Source organism: Myotis nattereri (genome assembly GCF_964212035.1).
Source record: "Myotis nattereri genome assembly, chromosome: 5".
NCBI lineage: Eukaryota > Metazoa > Chordata > Mammalia > Chiroptera > Vespertilionidae > Myotis > Myotis nattereri.
This window is the reverse complement of record NC_138080.1, coordinates 75,666,315-75,689,549: the sequence shown is the minus strand read 5'-3', so window position 1 is coordinate 75,689,549 and position 23,235 is coordinate 75,666,315. Positions and strand designations below refer to the sequence as shown.

General features: G+C 34.2%; 1 protein-coding gene across 1 annotated transcript in view; it reads left to right on the top strand.

The window, feature by feature from the left end:
• KIF3A (kinesin family member 3A) overlaps positions 1-23,235 on the top strand; it is a 42,299-nt gene that overhangs the window by 11,202 nt on the left and 7,862 nt on the right. Inside the window, exons 3-10 of the mRNA XM_081092618.1 lie at positions 1,025-1,169; positions 1,314-1,398; positions 2,016-2,121; positions 8,019-8,158; positions 8,557-8,754; positions 9,310-9,484; positions 14,773-14,871; positions 22,891-23,047. Coding sequence (XP_080948744.1) covers positions 1,025-1,169; positions 1,314-1,398; positions 2,016-2,121; positions 8,019-8,158; positions 8,557-8,754; positions 9,310-9,484; positions 14,773-14,871; positions 22,891-23,047 — 1,105 coding nt within the window. The remainder of the gene's footprint in view (positions 1-1,024; positions 1,170-1,313; positions 1,399-2,015; positions 2,122-8,018; positions 8,159-8,556; positions 8,755-9,309; positions 9,485-14,772; positions 14,872-22,890; positions 23,048-23,235) is intronic.

The window sequence follows — 23,235 nt, the reverse complement described above, 5'->3', positions numbered from 1 at the left end:
GAAATTGTCCCATAACTTACTGGTTTTTTTCAAAAATTTTTCTCTTTCTTTATGATGGGTTTTTTGTATGTTTTCGTTTGCAATGTCTGCTCTACCATTAACCCTGTCATTGTATTTTTCATCTCACACATTGTAGATTTCATCTCTCGAGGTTTGATTTTGATCTTGTTATGTCTTCCATCCAAGTTCTTCCAAAGTTTCCAGTGAACTTTTTAACATACAGAATACAATTTTTATAACAGTTTTAATGTCCTTGTCTGCTGATTCTAACATTAGTGTCAGTTCTGAGTTGGTTTTGATTGTTGATTGATTTCTTAATTACGAGTCATATATTTTTGCTTTTTTGCAAGCTTGGCAGTTTTTTTGTTTGATGCTAGACTGTGAATTTTACCTTGGGTCTTAGATATTTTTTCACTTCTATGAATATTTATGAGCTTTGTTCTGGGATGCAGTTACTTTAGGATTATGAAGAAAATAACTACCATTTACTTGTACCCTACCAGACGTCATGTTGGTCACTTGAAGTGTTTCATTTGGTCCTCACTATTAATGTAGAGTAGCTAAATTTTTATTCCCATTTTACCTTTGAGGAGACTATGTCTGGATAGAAACTTGCTTAAGGTCAAGTGGATAAAAAGTGGCAGATATGTGATTCACACTGAGGTCTTTCTGATCTAGAACCTGTATTCTTTTGCTGTAATTACACTGTCTTTTCCAACTTAATGTCCATATTACGTAATTACTGTACACATTACAAGAAATGTTTTTAAATGTAAGATTTTACATTTATGGTTTGGAGTTCTTTTTATTAATAATTAGAAGTATCTCACTGACTGTAGTACTTTAATAGTGCTTTGCTCATGAGGCATAGAGTACATACATATTGTAATTATTGTCAATAAAAGTGAAACTTGTACTAGAATTCAGGGAAGAAATTGCATCACAGTGTCAAAGGAATTAATTTCAAGAGCTATTGTTCTACAGACTTATACTCTAAAAAGACATTGATTCTCTTTATTTTCAGGGACTATTTTTGCATATGGACAAACTGGAACAGGCAAAACTTTTACTATGGAAGGTGTTCGAGCTGTTCCTGAACTGAGAGGAATCATTCCAAATTCATTTGCTCATATATTTGGTCATATTGCAAAAGCAGAGGGTGATACAAGGTAAAATAATTCTTTTATTTTTCCAATATTAAGAAGTACAAACTTAAGAAAGGCATATAGGTACAAATTTCATAAACACACTTTAAAACTGTTCTTATAAATATTTCACTGTTTTATGTTTTTAAAGTGATGTTTTATTTATAGGTTTTTGGTTCGAGTGTCTTATTTGGAAATATATAATGAAGAGGTTCGTGACCTCTTGGGCAAGGATCAAACACAGAGGTTAGAGGTAAGGATAATTGAAATTGGAGTACTTTCCAAAGACCAATAATAGCTTCACCTTATCTATGCCTGCCTCTATAGCCAGCTATCCTACACTCTCGCCACCCTATCCTACTCCTACCCCTGTCCTGCTTCCTATTCTTTCCAGCCTACTTTATTCTTATTTCAGAATCCTTACATTTATTCTTTTCCTCCTACCCCAATCCAGATTGGCTACTTCCTGTTTCTTTAAGTCTTAGCTTACATCATCTTAGGGAAACTTATTCTGTCCCTGCTTCACCAGCATAAGTCTCTCTAATGTATTCTTATATTGTCTTATATTTTTTAATTCATGGCATTATCACAGTGGAAATAAAATAATTTTTGTGTGTAATTATTTGTATGTTCTCCCTATAGATTTTCACTTCCACAAGTGTAGAGACTGTCTACCTTATCACTGTATACTCAATATCAAGCAGTGAGTGTCTCACAGATGTTTAATAAATAATTGTGTTAAGTAACACACTTATTTACACATTATATGTAGTGGATGTTCAGTGTTCAATAAATAACACATAGATGTTCAATGACTAGATGTGAAAGAATTATGGAATATGTGTTAAGTCTTATGATTATTTTTCTTAGGTTAAAGAAAGACCTGATGTGGGAGTTTATATCAAAGATTTATCAGCTTATGTGGTAAATAATGCTGATGATATGGATAGAATTATGACACTGGGCCACAAAAATCGTAAGTGTAATTCATAATTTTTATTAAACATTTATGTGTTGAGTAGGCTGGTTTAGAAACAAAAACTGGTGTGACATTTTGTTCCACAAAGACTGGATTTTTAAGTTTCTTGAAAATCCTTTCTCTTTGATTATTTACTAGGTAGAGAGCACATACGGGTGAAAGATATCACAAATTACTTTCTGTGCTGACCAAAATTTTGTTTCTTAGTACTAGTGCTATATTTTATATAGCTGTTTATTTGTTAGCTACAGTAATATTTGGTAACATTTATTGAGCACTTACAATGTAGGAAGTGCTTGTTCTAAGTGATTTATTAGAATGGTCTCTTTTAATCTTCACAGTAGACTATGACAGTATTAAATTCCTATTTTATGATTGAGGAAACCAAGACTTACTTTAAATAGCTTGTCCAAGGTTATATACTACTTAATAAGTGGCAGAATGAATATTTTAATCTAACCATGAATCAGTATAACCAGGCATTATACTGCCACCCTTTTATTGACAGGAAAAGCAAAACAAAATTAAAGTGGTATTTTAAAAATGTATATTTTTATTCATTTCAGAGAGGAAGGGAGTGGGAGAGAGAGAGAGAAACATCAAAGATGAGAGAGAATCATTGATCAGCTGCCTCCTGCGTGCCCCACACTGGGGATCGGGCCCAACCCTGGCATATGTTTTCACCAGATATCGAACCAAAGTGGTATTTTTTTTAGTAATTGTTTCAGGTTTTGTCTAAATAATAAAGAACTTTAGCAATATTTAATACACAGATGCCCCAGGCCTCATACTAGTGATGTTGCTAATAGCAATTAGAGATTAGAGATGAAAGATTAGAACATAGGAAGTAAACACGTTTCGAAGTTTTTTATGACTAGACTGAAAATCAAGGAAATTAAACAAATATTTAAAAAATCAGTTGCAGCCCAGCCAGCATGGCTCAGTGGTTGAATGTCAACCTATGAACCAGGAGGTCATGGTTGATTCCTGCTCAGGGCACATGCCTGGATTGCCGGCTCGATCCCCAGTGTGGGGTGTACAGGGGACAGCCGATCAATGATTCTCTCCCATCACTGATGTTTCTGATTTTCTCTCCCTATCCCTTATTCTCCGAAATCAATAAAAACATATTTAAAAAATCAATTGCATTCTTAAAAACCAAGTCGTAGAAAAGACCAAATTTTAACAGGAAAATGAGCAAACGATATGTACAAATATGTTATTCACAGAACTGTACACAGCAATAAGCATGTGAAAGGATGTTAATATTTGGTAACATTTATTGAGCACTTACTTTGTAGCAACTTCACAAATAATTAGGAAAATGCATATTAAAACAACAGTGGGAGATATTTTACCCATCAGTTTGGATGAAGGGTTATACAGGTTGGTGAGGCTGTACTGGTGATGAGATTATAAAATAGTACGGTTTTTTGAAGGGCAGTATAACAGTAACTGTTGAAATTTTAAAAAATGCATTTCTTTTGACATAGTGTTTCTAATTCTAGATATATATTCTAGAAAAATATATTTAAGTATAACAAATTTCTATTGAGACATTATTTGTGATAAAAAATTTGACACAATCTAAATAACTATAAATAAAACATTGGTTATATAAATTATGGTACAAAAATACTGTAGACTATAATGAAGCTCTGAGAAAAATCACAATGAGTTTAATCTCCTTGTAGAGACCTGGAATATTTTCAAGATATATGTATTACTAAGTGAACAGCAAATTTCAGAATAGTATTACTACATCATCCCATTAATATATTTGTAAAAAAGCCAAATTATTAAACTATGTGTTTGGATAGTGTGTGTGTGTATGTGTGTGTGTCTGTATGTTCACATGTGTGCATGTAAAATAGAAATGAAAGGACATTTAATAGGGGTTACTTTTAGGAAAGGGGAAGTAAGATTGGAAAAAAGGGATGTTGGGAGCTTTCATTGCTTTTTAAAAATATACTTTAAAATTTTTTGTCCCAGGAATATGTTCATGTACTGCTTACTTAATTTAAAAAAATTTTAACATAAGATTTCATTTATAGTAGTGACCAAAAGCTCCCATTAAGTACCTGAGAATTAGTTTAATAAAATGAAATAAAGATAAAGGGATTTGAAAACCTAAGATAGCAGAGAGGAAAATACTCTTAATAAATAGAGTCCAAGAATTGAATATTTAGTACAAATGTTTAGCACAAAAGTTCCAACATAAAAACATAAACTTTATCATATTGAAATATAGTAAAATAACTATCAAGAGGGAAATAGCAGAAGAGGAATATGGGACAATAAAAGACGCTATTATAAATAAATAAAAGAATCAATACAAATATAAACTTAATTCCATTTTTTACAGATGGTCATAGTATAGAAATAGTTAATTTTATACTTAAGAAAATAAGTCAGTCATCTCACAAACAGCCTGCCTAGCAACTAAAATGCAGATTTAAATTATTTCAGTATATTTACATGTGGGCATCCTTGTAAATTGGTTAATATTTTTGTAGAGCAGTGTTTTCAGCCTTTACACCAAATTCCTTTTCTTAAAAATTACATTTTTGAATAAGTAATTCATACATATAAGGTAAAATTCAAAAGGCACAAAAGTATTCACTGAAAAACAAGTCTCTTTCCTACTCTTGTGTCTCAGTCACCTGGTTCCCATTCCTGGTGGCAACTTCTGTTAGTTTCTAATGTACCCTTTCTGATGTAGTCTATGTATTTTTAAAGAGAGCTTGTCCTCTTACTTTATTCACTTAACAATATTATCTTAGAGATCATTTCACATTAACTCATACTTATCCTATGTAATAAAAGGCTAATATGGAAATTGTCCCCTCAACTGGGAGTTTGACCAGGGGGCGGGGCCAGCCCTGCCAACTGCCCGAGGCTCCTCCCCCGGCCAGCCCAGCCCAATTGGCCCCAATGGGGCAGGCCAGCTAGACCCTACCCGTGCACCAATTCGAGCATTGGGGCTCTAGTACCTATATAAGCATTTTTAAAAGAATGATGTAGTATTTCATTGCATGAATCTACATAATTTATCTAATCTTTTACTGATGGACTTTTGGGTTGTTTTCAATCTTTTGTTCTGAGCAATACTGCATTAAATATTCTTACATATACATGAGTTTATACACATGCAGGCATATTTATAGGATACATTTTTTCATATCCTCTTGAAAAGCATAAAAACAAATTTTTTTATTCCAAATAAATACTGGATAAAAATTAAAGCTATGGAAATGTTTTTTGTTTTATTTCTGTTATGACATGTCACTGTTTGGAGCATTGAGCCTACTTCTCTGCTGCAAGCTCTTCTCTCCCAGGGATTGTAAAGCTCAACATAGGTCACATTTAACAGCATGTCTGTTGCATTTCTTGGTTTTTATAACCAGATATGCAGAAAAATTACAATCATAAATAGCTTGTTTTACTTATATTGTAAAAACAATAGGTATTAATAAGATTTTTTCAAATTACATGTTCTCTCTTCATCCAAATTGGAAAATACTGCTATCGTGGGATTTGATACCACATAGCTATAAAACGATTTCTACTCTTTACCTGGTAATTCCAGTTTGGAAAATACATCCCATGGAAATAATACTAAAGAGAGAGAGAGGTATCTGCTCAGAGACGCTCATTTTGTGTTCCTTATGAGGACCTAAAGTGGGAAACCATTCCAAATACTAGTATCTCTCAATAAGGGAACAGCAAAATCAAGGTTTAATAGTTCTCTATATTTTTTGAAGAAATTCATAATTTGATTTAAAAGAAAATAGAAAAATGTAGTATGAAGTCACAAGTCTTCGCTTTTTTTTCCCCCTAATTTTTTCTTTACCTTCTTTTGACAGGCTTTACTTTTTCTTTTTTTCAATTAAAGTTTACTTTCAGTATTATATATTGGTTTCCACTTGTACAGCGCAGTGGTTAGACAATCATATACTTTACATAGTTCTCCCCTTTGCCCCCCCCCTCCATATTTCCAATACCCAACTGGCACATACGTAGTTATCACAATATTATTGACTATATTCCCTATGCTGTACATCCCTGTGACTATTTTGTAACTAGCAATTTGTATTTAATTCCTTCTCATCTTTCTCCCAGTCTCCCACTCCGCTCCCTCTGGCAGCCACCAGTCTGCTCTCTGTATCTGAGCCAGTTTCAATTTTGTTTGTTCATTTATTTTGTTCTTTAGATTCCACATATAAGTGAAATCATATGATATTTGTCTTTCGCTGACTGACTTATTTAGGCTTTACTTTTTTTTCTTTTTAAAAAAGATACATTTTTATTGATTTTAGAGAGGAAGGGAGAGGGAGAGACAGAGAGAGAGAAACACCAATGATGAAAGAGAACCGTTGATTGGCTGCCTCTTGCATGCCCCACAGTGGAGATCGAACCCGCAACCTGAGCATGTGTCCTGACCGGGAATCCAACTGTGACATCCTGGTTCATAGGTTGACACTCAACCACTGAGCCACGCAGGCTGCGCTAGGCTTTCGTTTTTTGTATTAGTGCAATTTACATTCCAGTTATCTGACTTCAGTACAGCCATGTTAATAATTAATAATGTTTATATTTTAATGTTTAAATTCTAAAATCAAAGCTTGTGTGGATAAATTCTGCATGAATATATAGTAGGAAGATAATTTTGAAATTGGGTAAAATTAACCTAATGCTTTTAAAATACTTAGGAATTTAAGGAAAAAAATAATACATGTGTATTATAAAAAACAAAACACCACCTTTTTCTTTGTTTACAGAATATATTCATGTAAAATATTTATACCCACACAGTACTTGGAATGGATGCTTTTGTTTTATAGAAGAGGGATTATACTATATACAGTGGGGCCTTGACTTACGAGTTTAATTCGTACTGTGACGGAGCTCATAACTCAAATTACTCCTATGTCAAATCACTGTGACGTTCGCTGCGCCAACTAGTGGTGGGGTATCTGAAGCTGGCTCGTAACCCGAATTTTTTTGAGCTTGCAACTCAAAGCAAAAAATGGGCCGAGAGACGGCTCGTATCTCAAAAAAACTTGTTAGTCGGGACACTCATAAGTCAAGGCCCCACTGTATTCCTCTCTTTTTGTTTCCCAGCCATATGTTATGGATATCTTTTCATGTTATACCTTTTTAAAATATATATATATATTTATTGATTTCAGAGAGGAAGGGAGAGGGAAAGAGACATAGAAACATCAATAATGAGAGAGAATCATTGATTGGCTGCCTCCTACATGCCCCCTCCTAGGGATCAAGTCCACAATGTAGGCATGTGCCCTTGACCAGAATCGAACCTGGGACCCTTTGGTCCGCAGACTGATGCTCTATCCACTGAGCCAAACTGGCTAGGGCTACCTTATTTTTTTAACTCCATATTATGACTAGTCTGTAATGGATTAACCACTGTCCTGTGGTTGTTTCTGATCTCTTGCTGTTGTGAAATGCTGCGCCGAATATCCTGGCATCATCTAATGCATGTATACAAGTATTTCTGTGATTTAGATTCGCAGAACATAATATTTTTTTAGAGATAGCTGAAACAGCAATATTTTTTTGAATTATTTACCATGTATTTTTATGTAAATTAGTTATTTTTGTAGCCAGTAATACTTCGGGTTAAAATTAATTACTTTGTCCTAAAATTACCTCTTTAGTATAAGAAATACAACAAATTATTTTGTTATCAACATAAATTGTCAGAAACTGCTAATCATGGCTAAACACATCTATGCTTCTATGGTTTAGCCAGGCTGTTTGATTTTTGGCTCTGGTAAAATTAAGTATTATAAACCATTATGGATAGTTAATTTTTAAAGGTACTCCCTGTTATTATACTTTTTAAGAATTTCCTTCCTTTATTCAAGGTTCTGTTGGTGCAACTAATATGAATGAGCATAGTTCCCGTTCCCATGCCATCTTTACAATTACCATAGAATGCAGTGAAAAAGGCGTTGATGGTAACATGCACGTCAGGATGGGGAAGCTCCATCTTGTAGATCTTGCTGTAAGTAATAGGCTACTACTTTAAAGAATAACTCTTGTAATTTTTTTATCTTATAAATAAATAAAAATTCAAGTGAAAAGGTGTGAGTTATATATGATTTTTAAGTTGTTAACTTGTGTATGTGTTTTGTTTACTATGGAATATTTCGAACCTGTACAAAAGTAGATAGAATAATGTAATGATCTTCCATGTAACCATCACCCACTTCAACAATTACTGGTTCATGGCCAGTCCTGTTTCATCTCTACCATTCCCCACTTCTCTTCCGGTATTATTCTGATGTGAATTCCAGATACTATATCAGATTTCTTTCCTTTTAAATTACTTTTTATTAAGCTTTAGAAACAATATTCTGTATTTTTTATTTTAGCTTTATTTCTATGTCTGCTTATTGCTAGGGTTCAGAAAGACAGGCAAAAACTGGAGCTACTGGACAGCGCCTCAAGGAAGCTACAAAAATCAATCTTTCGCTTTCCACCCTTGGTAATGTAATTTCTGCCTTGGTTGATGGAAAAAGCACTCATGTGCCTTATCGTAATTCTAAATTGACTCGTCTTCTTCAGGATTCCTTAGGAGGAAATTCAAAGACCATGATGGTAAGACTTAATTGATAATATTATAGTTATCATCAGGCAACTTTCAGATTCCTGTTTATCCCTATAATAGATATGCATAACATTTTTTAAACTATTGATTTTTTTACTTTATTTGATTTTGTAGTTATTCTTTTTCTAGTATACCATGTATACAAGCCCATACTGTGTTACTTGGAAATACATGTGGTTATACTTACTCTCTCTTTCTTTTTTAAAATATATCTTATTGATTTCAGAGAAGAAGGGAGAGGGAAAGAGAGATAGAAACATCAATGATGAGAGAGAATCATTGATTGGCTGCCTACTGCACATCCCCTACTGGGGATCAAGCCTGCAACCCAAGCATGTGCCCCTGACAGGAATCGAATCTGGGACCCTTCAGTCCACAGGCTGACATTCTATCCACTGAGCCAGATCAGCTAGGGTCTTATTCTCTTTTTCAAGAAGATGAGAGTAGAAGTATGCTTAGAAATTATTTTAGTTATCTTCGTAATGGTATTAATTTTAACTGTATCAGGTGTTACAATGTTTTGTTTTGTATTCCTAATTCAACAGTGTGCAAATATTGGGCCAGCAGATTACAATTATGATGAAACTATTAGTACATTACGGTACGCTAACCGTGCTAAGAATATTAAAAATAAAGCTAGAATTAATGAAGATCCAAAGGATGCTTTACTTCGTCAATTTCAGAAAGAAATAGAAGAACTGAAAAAAAAGCTTGAGGAAGGTAACTTTCCCCCAAATGTTAATCTTAATGTTGGCTAAAAATATGTTGCTTTACCACTAAGTGTACTAATAAAAACCACCTATTAAAAATTCTTTGCACCTCTAACATTGATATTTAAAGGAATATTTCTGCTTGCTTACTTGATACATACTTTAGCATTTTCATATTAAGTAAGCTCAAGTAAATGTATATAATGTTTGTATATGTGATTTAAAAACTTTACTTAATTTAAACCTCTATCTTAATCCCAATGACCTTTTGTAGATTTTATATGACCACTTATTAAATAATTAATTTTTATTTGTCTCTGTATAAGAGCAAATTCTACCATTTAGTTATTTATTTATTTATTTATTTATTTATTTATTTATTTTTGTTCAGTAGTCAAGAGTCTTTATTAGACAGGAGGTGGGACTTCCATCTCAGAGGAATCTTAGCTCAGACGACACAGGAGGAACTGGGATGGGATGGGACGGGAGCAAGGGCGAAGCCAAGTGTTATCCCAGGGGCTCTGGGTGCAGTGGGCTGGGGTCTCCCCACTTCCATCCCCTCAAAGGCTTCTTGGAGGAGGCAGCCAACTTAGTAGAATTTAGCCTCATCTTTCAGTCAATCCAGGAAGGCTTCTTAGAGGAAACCCAGACCAACTGGTGAAACAGATTCTCCTTTTTGGTACAGGCAAGTAGGTGCCTGATCAAGGCCAGTTCCTTCCTTCCTGGGGTGTGGGAGCTGTGCCCGGGAAAGGGTACAATGAAGGGCTGCCAGAAACCAGGAGTCCGACGCACAGCTGTGGGGGTCAGTCCTTTCCTGCCCCATCTGGGGCTGGGAGCCAGCAGCTTGGAGGCCCCCACAGTTCACTTCTCCAAGAGCTTTAAAACCTTTCAAATCAGTCAAGTCAAGCCAAGGGTCAGAGAACTGGTGCGTCAGCAGTACAGATCTTGGGTAGACATTGGGAAGGACTTCCCAAGATAGAAATAAGCAAGATCATAGAATTTCATCGAGCCCAAGGTGCCCATCCATGCTCTCAGGCGCTGTCCTTTCGGGCCCTTCCCGCCCATAGAGCACCTCGGCCCTGGGTCCTGGGTGCCAGGGCTCAGCAGGCGCTGGGGCGGGGTCACCCACCCGAAGGCCTCGACGGAGCAGAGGTGAGGCGGGAAGAGCTCGCCTCACCTTCCCAGGGACCACCTCAGCCTCTGCCGTGGCTCTCTCTACCATATATTTAGATGACTATGACCAGAGTTCCTTGTGATAGATACCAGTCACTGTTGTTTGAAGTACAGAAAGCTATCAGCAAGTTTACTATAAGTAAAATTCACTGCATAGTCTTCACATAGCTTTCATACTTAAATTTGAACATGAGGTTCTCTTTTGTAAATTCTTGCCTAACGATAATATTAGAAGGTTAGCTAGTTTGAAGACCTTATTCATGCGGTTGAGAAATTTACCATCTCTAAGTGCCCAGTGACTTCCTGTACCTTCATGCTAAGCACCAATTGGCATAGGGCTCCTTTGCATACCAAGTACACCAGAGGGCTTTGAAACTGCCTCTTTTCAGTCTGTGGGAAAACTGGTTAGATCAGATGTGAAATCAAGAGATGCCAATATCACAAATGTTTGGAGAAGGTGCTGATTCAGTACACTTGAGTAAGATTATTGAGGAAAAGCAGTTGTAATTGACCTGCCTCTTAGGATAATGAAATTTGGTGTTTTAAGTGTGACCACTAGGTGGTATTTATAGTCAGTATATTTAAAAATTTTTAAATTTCTTAGATTTGTTAATGTTGAGTATATCTTTATTTTGCTGACTTATCTTTATTTACATTTATTTATTGCGGAAAAATAGACATAACATAAAATTTACCATTTTAACTATTTTTAAGTACATTAAATAAGTTCACATTGTTCTGCAACCATTACCATCATCCATCTCTAACTTTATAGTCATCCCAAAATGAAACTCTGTCCCCATTAAACACTCAGTCCCCATCACCTTTTCTCCCTCAGCACTTGGTAGCCACTATTTTACTTTCTGTCTCTGAATTGACTATTCTAGATACCTCATATAAGTAAAATCATACAATATGTGTCCTTTTGTGTCAGGCTTATTTTATTTAGCACGATATCCTCAAGGTTCATCCATATTGTAGCATGTATCAGAATTTCCTTCCTTTTTAAGGCTGAATAATATTCTGTTGTATGTATATACCACATTTAAAAAAAAAGTTTTGATTTTTTTTTTTAAAGGGAGAGGGAGAGGGAGAAACATTGATGTGAGAGAAACATTGATCAGTTGCCTTCTGTATGCACCCCAACCTGGGATCAAACCCGAAACCTGGGTCTGTGCCCTGACTGGGAATCAAACTGGTGACCTTTTGGTGCATGAAAATATGCTCAACCATCTGAGCTTCACCCGCTAGGGCTATTCCACATTTTGTTTATTCGTTTATCTGTCAATGGGCACTGGGTGGCTTCTGACTTTTGACTGTTGTGGATAACGCTGTTATGAATGTGGGTATACAAATACCTGTTCAAGTCCTGATTTCAATTTTTTTGGGCATACACCCAGAATTGGAATTGCTGGATCATATGGAAATGCTAATTTTATTTTTAACACATTTCATTTTATTTATGCTCCTAGGTCATTTGTTTTTGTAGAACAGTTGACAGAGGTTTATAATCTGGTTAATAGAATTGATCATAAGAACAATAAAAAGTAGGCAAAAATATTTAAAAATTATTTTTTAACTTTTTATTTTGAAATAATTTTAGACTTATAGAAAACTTGCAAATATAGTGAAAGTTCCAAATACCCATCACCCAGCTTCCCCTGATGTTAATATCCTATATAATAAAAGCCTAATATGCTAAGTGTCCAACCGCTCATTCGACCAGTCGCTATGACATGCACTGACCACCAGGGGGCAGGCGCTCCAACCAGTAGGTTAGCTTGCTTCACACGTCTTAGAGCCTTCCCTTGGTTCCTCTCCAGGAGGCCAGTCTCCCAGTAACCTCCCTATCCTCTAAAATACTTCTTCTAATTAATTTCAATGTGCATGAATCCATCCACCTGGCCTCTAGTCTTACATAATCATAGAACAGTTAATGAAACAAGGTAATTTACATTGATACAAACTTAACTAATCTAAAGATCTTAAAATTTTTTAGGCTCTACCAGTAAAACAGTTTTATTTCATTTTAAAATAGTCATTTATGTGAAGATCTTATTTAAATTTTGACAGTTTTCCCTCTCATGCCCTTTTTCTCTAGTCCAGTATCTAATCTAGGATCACACTGTGCATTTAGTTGTTTTTTTAATTTCATCCAGTCTCCGGTTCCTAGTCTCTTTTTGTCTTTCATGCTCTTAACACTTTCGAAAAGTACTGGTCATGTATTTGTAAAATGTTCCTCAATTTGGGTTTGTCAGTAGTTCTCTGATAATTATTCTGCAAGGTTTCTATACTATAAATCTATTACTTTATTTTCTCCTTTATAACTAATATGCATCTGTGGGGAGCCACTTTGAGACTATACGAAGCTCCTGATTCTTATACTTTCTCCCACTGATTTTAGCATCCATCAAGGGTTCTTGCCTGAAACAGTAACTCTGTGGCATTTGGTCATTGGTGACTCTCTTTCCATCATTTCTTCTGATGTTTAGTGTTTGGAATTCTGTTGTATGGAAGAGCGCTCCCTTCTCCTTCACTATTTATTCAGTGATTTATATGCTAGTGGCCCTGTGCACGAATCCGTGCGAGAGTAGCTCGCTGCTGCTTGCCTCAGCTGGCTGCCCTGCCCACTGCTGCTCTTCGCCTGCTGCATCGCCCTCCTGTAGCTCTCCGCTCGTAGCTCACTGCCCTCCCCTCCTGCTGACCATTTGCATATTACCTCTTTATTATATAGGATGTCAGTATGGATATTTGTGGTTTATGATACAGTAATAATATGTATCTTATTGCTCAAATTGTTCCAGCTTTGGCCATTAGGAACTCCTACAGAGTTGTTCCTATATCCTTTCAGTATGCTCCCATTAGTTTTTTTGTTTACTTAGCACTTTCTTATTTTCTGGCACCACAGGTGTTTTGCGCTCATTTTGTATTTTCTCTATCCCAGCCTAAAAATCAGCTATGTCTCCCTGGTTCCTTTCATTGGAGAATGGTATTTAGAAACCAAAATTTCAGTATTAGGTGTGTTCATTGCTACTGAGGTGTCATTGTTTCTGGGCCCAAAGAACAAAACATTTTTATAAAAAATACATATTTCATTGATTTTTTACAGAGAGGAAGGGAGAGGGATAGAGAGTTAGAAACATCAATGAGAGAGAAGCATCGATCAGCTGCCTCCTGCACATCCCCTACTGGGGATGTGCCTGCAACCAAGGTACAAGCCCTTGACCAGAATCGAACCTGGGACCCTTCAGTCCCCAGGCCGGCGCTCTATCCAGTGAACCAAACCAGCTAGGGCCAAAATATTTTTTTTTTAATATTTTTTTATTGATTAAGATATTACATATGTGTACCCTCTACCCCCCCCCCCCCCCCCCCCCGCTCATCCCCTCACCCCCCCGTTGGCCAAAATATTTTTTAATGAATTCCTTCTCCGAAGACTATGTGATCTCTTTCCATCCTTTATTTACAGGTTCAAGTATTATATTATTGTGATTAGTGTATATTTTACTTTTTCTTCCAGTTACTTTTGTTTTCTTAGGCATTTCATATATGGATAGTGGTATTTTTAAATAACTATTTTGACTGTAATATAGTACTGACCTTTATTAATATTAGTTTGATTATTCCCTTTTATTTGATTTTTGGGTTTTTTTCAGTTAACAAAATCTTTGTACAAATGAGTCCTTTTGAAATATTTATTGTGATGTAGTTCTGAAAGTGGAATCACTATGTTAGATGATAGTTTATGGCTCTTAAGAAATATGCAGGTTGAGTGAATTATTTAAAATCTTAAACAGAAAACTGAAGAGAAAATGCTCCCTCAAAGTGATCACATTTTTAAAAGACTGAAATAATTGTAACATGTAATTTTATATATATTTAGAACTGTACTTTATTATTTAAATGGATAAGAATTTAACTACTCTTTAGGAAATTTAAAAATAAAGTCTGTGTGTATATCATATCTATTTCTGAAGTTAACATATCTGATATACTGTTTAGGAATTTTAATGCAAGGTTTGTTTAGAGCAACAAAAACTTAATGGAATAAGTGATGTAGGGATTTTCTATATAGCCAATGACCTGGTGCAAAATAAAAATCATTGTAATAAATTTGTATTCAAGGGGAAGAAATATCAGGCTCTGATATCAGTGGGTCAGAAGAGGATGATGATGAAGAGGGTGAGGTTGGAGAAGATGGAGAGAAAAGGAAAAAAAGAAGGGGTAAGTTCTTTTTAGTTCTAGAAATTACCTTAGATTGCTACTTAATGATTGTTTAACATTCTCAAGGAAGTTGACTGCATGCCTTTTATTTTGCCATTTTTAGTCACGGTAGCAAGTCAAACAGGAAGTATGACATACACCTGGTTAACTTTTTATTATTATTTTCTGTATTATTTTTCCTCTTGTACTTCTCTGTTTATAGCTGATTTAGAATACCATATGTTCTGTTTTTATTTTAAAATTTAGAATTGTAAGTCAGTGATAGTGGATATACTATTTTATACTATTTTATAATTTCATGTAAGGTTTCAATTTTATATGGGGACTTTTATGTACGTTATGAACCTAAACTTTTTATGAACTTAGGATAATGTGGAGTTTTTCTCAAGCATAATTAGGCTTTCGAAGTCATTGAATTTTTTAATAAATTTGTATAAGGATTCTAATTTTTCAATTTGATTTTTTCTTTATAAAATGTTACTTTCATTCTCACCCTGTTATGTGCCATTTATTGCTAAGTACAAATTAACATTTTTTATTGTGATAAAGATATGGATAACATGCAAAAGAGAGAGACATGTTAAATGGCCTACATTAAAATTTTTTTACCGTAAATGTTTATTTATTTTGGAACTCTCTTCCATTAACATGGGTCATTGTTTTCAAGCTGGTGCATATTTTGCTTGTCTTATTAAAATTATCGTAATCAGGGCAAGATGTTCAAGTGCACATCTTTTGCCATTGCCTAGTTGCCTGCACCCACCCTTTAGGGAGATGGGGGTCATTAAAGTAAACTTAACATTGAAAAATAAATGATCTTGCTGAAAATAAACCCGTTACTGCTTGATCAGGACTCCAAAATTCACAAATGATAAAGATTTTATAACTTCAAAAGACAGGAAAAGCATGATTTAGAGCAGGAGTTGGCAAAATATAGTCTGCTGGCCAAATTCAGCCTACCACATGTTTTTGTAAATGAAATTTTATTAAACAGCCATGCCTATTTATATGTTGTCTATGACTGGCTGCTTTCACATGGGACTGTATGGCTCTCAAAATCTAAACACTTATTATCTGTACCTTTACAGAAAATGTTTGCCAAACCCTGACTTAGAGAATCACTTTTGTGTGCATACCTATTTCTTATTTATTATTGATTTGAGAGAAAGAGAGAGAGAGAGAGAGAGAGAGAGAGAGAGAGAAAGGAAGGAAGGAAGGAAGGAAGGAAGGAAGGAAGGAAGGAAGGAAGGAAGGAAGAAAGGAAGGAAGGAAGAAAGAAAGAAAGAAAGAGAGAAACATCTGTGTGAGACAGAAATGTGAATCCCTTGCCTCCCTAACATCTCCCGACCAATAATTGAACCTGCAACCTGGGCATGTACCCTGACAGGGAATTGAACCAGGACCTTTTGGTGCACAAGACAGGGCTCAAACAACTGAGCCCCACTGACCAGGCCATACCTGTTTTTCACAAAATAAATTATTCAAAGCTAAAGCAGATAATAGATTTATTAAAAATAAAATTTTAAATAGCAAAAAAATATTTAATAGTAAAATACCTTCCTTTCAGGCTTAGAAATTTTTAAAATGTTCAGTGAGCTTTTCAAAGTTTGACCATGAAACCTTAAAACATACATAATTATATCTATATCTAATAGTGTGATGTTTTAAAGAAATTGGAGACAAAAACCTGTCTATAATGTAAGGCAATTTATCATTTTATAAGTTTAATTATGCATGACTTCAAATCTTAAAACTCAGTTCCTTTAACTTATCAACCTAAATAGTTTAAATAAACTTAAATGTCACCAAATGACTTACTGATTTTTTTATTCTTGTCATTCCAACCCTCTGAATTACTGTGTTTTAGGTGAATAGTGGGGTTTGCCCACAGTAGATGCTTAAAGGAATACAGTTTCTAATTCTGCATGGCTTTGATAGTAGAGCATATTGGCTAGACTCCCAAGACTGGTTTTGAGGGAAAGTAAGTTTTGGTTCTTTAATACAAAGTTTGATTGTCTTTTACAATTCTCTCTCTGGAACTGAATTTTTTCTGTGTATGTATTCCTTTTCTTGTTTCCTTTTTCTTTGGTTCCCGTTGGGCTCATCTCTTTGTCTTCCAGGCAGTAGCAGCAGCAGTAGTTCAGACTCCACATGTTCTGTCATAGAGAAACCTCTGGATAAGTTCTTGCCTAGTGAGTGGTAGCTCTTAAGTTCTCTAACGGAGCTTTGGCTTCTTCATAACCCGTGGGCTTCATTTGAGGAATGCTGCACTGCTCCCTGCCATGACCTAAAGAATACATGTTGGACTTCCCAGTAAACAAAGCATGTGACAACCTCCCCCTTCATTGCTTCCAGTAACCTGTAATTGTTAAAACATACACTTAAATTTATGTTCGAGACGATGGAAGAGAGATTCATGCTTTTGCAATTGAGATAATGTAAAGAGAGCTAGTAAGCTGTATAAAAGAATACTTCTTACGGTTCCTTTTCATGTTTCATGGCTTCATGACAAATTTCTAATCCTTGTCAGTATAATGGACATGTAGTAACAAATCCTGACTTTCTAAAACTCAGGATGAAATACAGTGCCAATTATAACATGTCTTACAGTTTATAAAGGTTTTAGGCTTTGGTCTTTTAATCTTAGGGTAGCTTAAGAGTGAAAGCGCCCAAATAAATAAATAAAAAGTAAAATTTGAAGCAAGTGAAGATAAATTGAATAGTACTAGTATTTTATATCAAATGGCCATTTATATCTAAATTACCTGATTGATTTTAAGAAATTTTCTAATGTATGGTTATAGAAATCAAATCCACAAGAAATTGTTTATGCATTATCTGTTGATTTATTTCAAACCTAAAGACTTTTTCTTAAACCTTAATTATATTTCATTTTCAGAAGAAAAGGGAATTGATGCTTTCTTGTACTAGCTTTCAGCTTACTGTCTTTTAAAGCATTATCTATATATTTACCTTTAGAAACCAATAGCAAAAAACATTTGATTATTGTTCTTATGCCTTGAGCTTTCTAGAGAAAGAATTCCAAGAATATTAGGAATTGTATTCTCTATTGACAATTCTTAAATTTTACCAAAAACAGTTAATTTCAGAGGATAACATAAAATACCTGACATTGCTTTAGAAACCATATAGAGGTATTATTTTGTATTATAAACTCTGAAATACAAGAAAATATCTGAGTGGGAGGCATTAATTTTCTGTTTTAAAATTTACCTTAATCCTTAAAGACTAGTTATATGAAAGTCTATTATGAAATGAGTTGTACTTTGTTCAGTTCAAGCGGTTTGTGCACCTGGCACATAACATTGAGTTCTTTTTTTGTGATGTGGGTGTGCTGATGAAGTACAGAGATGGTTGTCCCAGCATGATTGCTATGTGTAACTTGTATGTACTTTCCCTTTAAAAAATATGAATGCCTTTTTATTTAGGTGTTATTTGCTTGAATCATCAATTGATTATTTACTTCTATAGAATCATTGTAATTATCCTTAATGGGCCACTAATAGATTGAATGCAAGTTTGTTATTTACAGGTGTACTTCACTTTATGTAATAAATGTTTTTGGTATGTATGTTTCTTTTCCTGAAAAAATTGCCCTTAAATCAAGTTGGGAAATCAGATGTATTGAGAGAGATCTTGTTTTTTAAAAGAATTCTTCATTAAATCCTTTTGTTAATTAAATCATTATTGCAAATTGCTATAATCTAATTTGGGGTTGAATTTTCTTAAAGGGAGGCACACCTGTAACAGTTCCTTACATTGGAGGAACATTGAATTGGGAAATTTTGAAAATGGACAGTGTGAATTTTGCTGCTTTTAACTTATTAAATTGGCTTAATTTTCTGCTTTGCTCTTTTAGAATACTTCTCAGGTCTTAGCAGTTTCCCAATTCCATGTCCACTGTTATTATACCCACATGGTGCTGAACTGTTATATTTGCAGGAGTTTGGGAGTCTGTGAGCTCTTGACATTGAATTGAATTGTAATATTAGACGAAATTAATCTTCCTATTATCTTTGCTTAAATTACATCTCTGATTGTGTTGAATATGCTTTACTTTTTACATAAAACTGCTCTTTCAGTTTTGATAGTGATTTGATTTTTTCTATACTTATACTATAAATAAATGCTATTATACATTTTTCTTTGTTTTACATAAGAAATAATGTTTTTCTTTTTTTCCTCTTCATCTCTGTGCATATGCTTCCTGTCTACGATTTGCTTACTACTTCTTATTGAAAGATCAAGCAGGTTGGTGTGATTGATTTGCACTCCCCATGGTACAATTATTTAAACTATAAAGAACTTTGTCATTTAACTATATTACATTTTTAAAAAAATTTAATGATTTTTTAACAAGGTAAGTATCCACCTTTTGTATTTAAAAAATCTTTCAACTTTAGCTTTAAAAAAAAACTTCCATTTTTTTTCTAAATAATTTTTTAAAAATTTATTTCCCTTTTTATTGACTTAAATATTAGGAACATTTTTTTATTTCCAAAAGATCTTTTTAGCAGAACAATTCAGAAGTATTAGATTGACAGTGACAGACACACAGGATGTGCTAGACCTAATTAACAGCAGAGACAAAAATAATGTATCATCAGAACTAGATGGCATAATCTTTTTTCCTAAAATTTTAAAAGACCCATTAAGCCAAATTTTGGAAATACAAATATAAATGATTTCAGGCATTTTTTTCTTTTCTTTTTTTTTTTTTTTAGTGAGGAATCAGATGCTTGGTTACTTATGCCCATGGGTGTTCATATAGTGAAAATGAAATTCAATTAACACTTTTCTGAGATTCTTCCCTTTAACTGTACCTTGCCAGTGTCCCCCTTCACAGTTTTGGATAGAGCACATGGCACAGGGCAATTAAAAATATATTTATCTGAAACTTTGTGCTGAATTCTGTTATGCAGTATTAGAAGCATTTTTTTGTTTGGTTGGTTTTGTTGAATGAAATTTTAAAAAATTAATGTAAAAGTGACTTTTATTGATTTCACGTTTTCAAGTGCCTGGTTAGAAGAGTTGGTACATATCTACATTTAGCTTTAAATATTATTTGAAGAGAAATATAATGATTTATTTGAGTAATTCTGGCAATAATATATTGTGAAATACTAGATTTTTGAAACTGAACCTAGCTATATATACATGGTTATTTTTGTGAAAATGTTACAAGAGCACAATAAGATCTTTGTTGCTAAAACATCAGTTTGAAAATATTACCTGAATGATTTTTAATAACTAATGCAATTTAATTATAGTAGTAATTCATCAGTAGGCATGTGCTTTTGTATTTCTAAATATAAAATCTTTATTTTATTTTATTGATTTTTTACAGAGAGGAAGGGAGAGGGTTAGAGAGTTAGAAACATCAATGAGAGAGAAACATTGATCAGCTGCCTCCTGCACACCCCTTACTGGGGATGTGCCCACAACCAAGGTACATGCCCTTGACTGGAATCGAACCTGGGACCCTTCAGTCCGCAAGCCGATGCTCTATCCAGTGAGCCAAACCGGTTAGGGCTAAATATAAAATCTTTTTATTCTACTGCCTCTTAATGGGCTTGGAAACTATATGGTGGTTTTGTGTGTGTGTGTGTGTGTGTTTTTTAACATATTATTATTGATTTCAGAAAGGAAGGGGGCGGGGGGGGGGGGAGAGAAACATCAATGATGAGAGAGAATCATTGATCAGCTGCCTCCTGCACGCCCCCTACTGGGGATCGGCCTGCAACTCGGGCATGTGCCCTTGACAGGAATCATACCGGGATCCTCAGTCTGCAGGCTGATGCTCTATCCACTGAGCCAAACCGGCAAGGGTGGAAACTATATGCCTTTAACTGTTGACAATTAGAAGCCTGGAAGCGTAAAAAAATTAATGTACATATATTGACCAGATCATTTCTTTTATACCATTAATATCCATGTCTTCACACATACAGGATTGTTGTTTTCTCCCCTTAACATATTTGCTGGGTTTTTTTCTTTAAATATTTGAAATTCTGAGGTAGAAAGGAAGCTATAATTTATTATGCATGCCACTTACATTATACCTGAACCTACACTTTTCCCCCTCAAATTTCTAAGAAATAGTATTATCAATGGGAAATTCTTTGGGAATAGGGATTAGGTCACTTTTCTAAATTATCTTTTAATAGTGTTATTCAGAACATTCAATACAGGTGACTGTGCCAAAGAAGCCAATAGAATCAGGTCTACATCCTGACTTTTGGAATGCAATGAATCACACCATACCAGAGCATGAATTTGGATCAGTGCTTTTATTTAATCTTTTATTTAACTTATTTGTTTCATGGCTTAAGTTTGCTTCAGACGTATATTTATTTAGAAATGAAGGGTAATATATTTTAAATTAAACCCTTGGGTTTTTTACTATAATTTTATCCTAAAGAATTGAAGCCTATGCATGATTCTTTGTCTCATGGTTTCCGAAAGAATATATTCAGATAATATCTATCTCCATCATCATTATTTTTCAGTTCCTTTTCCTTCTTAGCAGGAGGGGTTAGCTTTTGGGTGGAGACATTAACAACTGAGAAAGTCTTCTGGTTTACACTCTTCTGTGGTCCTTGGGAAAGAAGTTAAAAAATACAGAAAGCTCTCAGGAGAGCCTCAGGCCAATTCTATGAAAAGTTTGATCATTTTTCTGAAGGAAAGTGTGTTTCAAAGAAAGTATATTTATTACTAGAAATGAAAGATCTTTGACTCAGTTTCATAAGCAGCTTAATATGCTAGTTTTATTTTCTCTCTTTGATTTTGCATTTCAACTAAATGATTTTGAAATTCTTTCAATAAACTTTTGTTGTTGTTAATCGTCGCCCGAGGATATTTTTCCATTGATTTTTAGAGGCAGTGGAAGGGAGGGGGAGAGAGAAACATCGATGTGAGAGACATGTTGATTGATTGCCTCCTGCATGGCCCCAACCAGGGCCGGGTGGAGCCTGCAACTGAGGTATGTTCCCTTGACGAATCGCACTGGGGACCCTTCAGCCCCAGAGCCAACACTCTATCCACTGAGCCAAACAGGCTAGGGCTCATTCAATAAACTTTTATTGAATATTTACAACACTCAATTTAGCACTTTTATTCACACTATTATTTGTATATTAAGCACTCTACTTACTAGAATTATAATCAAAGTAATCAATTGGAAACTGTGTTTCCAGCTTGATTATTTTGTAATATTTCTACTTATAGTTAATATTTGTACTTAATGTGACAGATTTAGGGTCCTGTGTTTGATATAATAATGAGTTATTTTAGTTTTTCATTTAAAATATGACATCATGACAGCTCAGCAACTATAAAATGCCTGTTTAATTACTATGTAACTATTATATAATTAGTATAGACTTTTTTCCTTTAAAAGCATACCATGAAATAAAATACTTTCCAGTAATTTTATTAAACAAAATTTTATAAGTACTCTGAAGATATATACTAAAAACTACTTGGAATAAGTTCTGACTGATATTTTTATCTGTTCATTTTATACATATATGTGACTTTTACTTATTTATTTATTTAAATAAATTATAGGGAAGTATTTTGGGAAGCCACTTTATTTTGTACCTGGTTATCAGAAAAAAGTAACTAAATAATCATATTGCTTTTCCCACCATATATGTTATTTTGGGACACACAGATCTGTGTTTTTTTGTTTGTTTGCTTTGGCTTTCCTGTTAATCTTTCTCTTTTTTTTTTTTCTGCTCATCTGTTTTGCTCCTCTTTTACTTACTTTTGTCCTAATCATTGCACAATTGGAAAACAGTTTGAATTTAGCAATTAGTTTAAAAGTTCTTCTAAGAACATAAAATAAATTATTCATTTGATTTCCTTAAAATGTTAATATTTGATCTTATATTACTGAGGAATGCACCTTTTATAAAAATGAAGAGAATCTACTAGTATACTGGTCTGAAACATTGACTCTAAAGTGATTGTTGGATAATTGAATGACTCAAACAGGTAAAAAGAAAGTTTCCCCTGATAAGATGGTTGAAATGCAAGCAAAAATTGATGAAGAGAGAAAAGCACTTGAAACAAAGCTTGACATGGAAGAAGAAGAAAGAAACAAGGCTAGGGCTGAATTAGAGAAACGGGAAAAGGATCTTCTTAAGGCCCAGTGAGTATTACTGAATTGATGTAGATTTGTGTTTTAAATTTATTGTATTTTTCCGAGGACTTATGTATAAGGAAAAAAATTGAATAATAATTAAAAGCTTGATTTTTATCTCCAGAGTAGCTATTTTTGGATAGACGGTTTCATTGTGTATGTTGTATTTCTGAAAATTACATGTTTTGATTATTTCC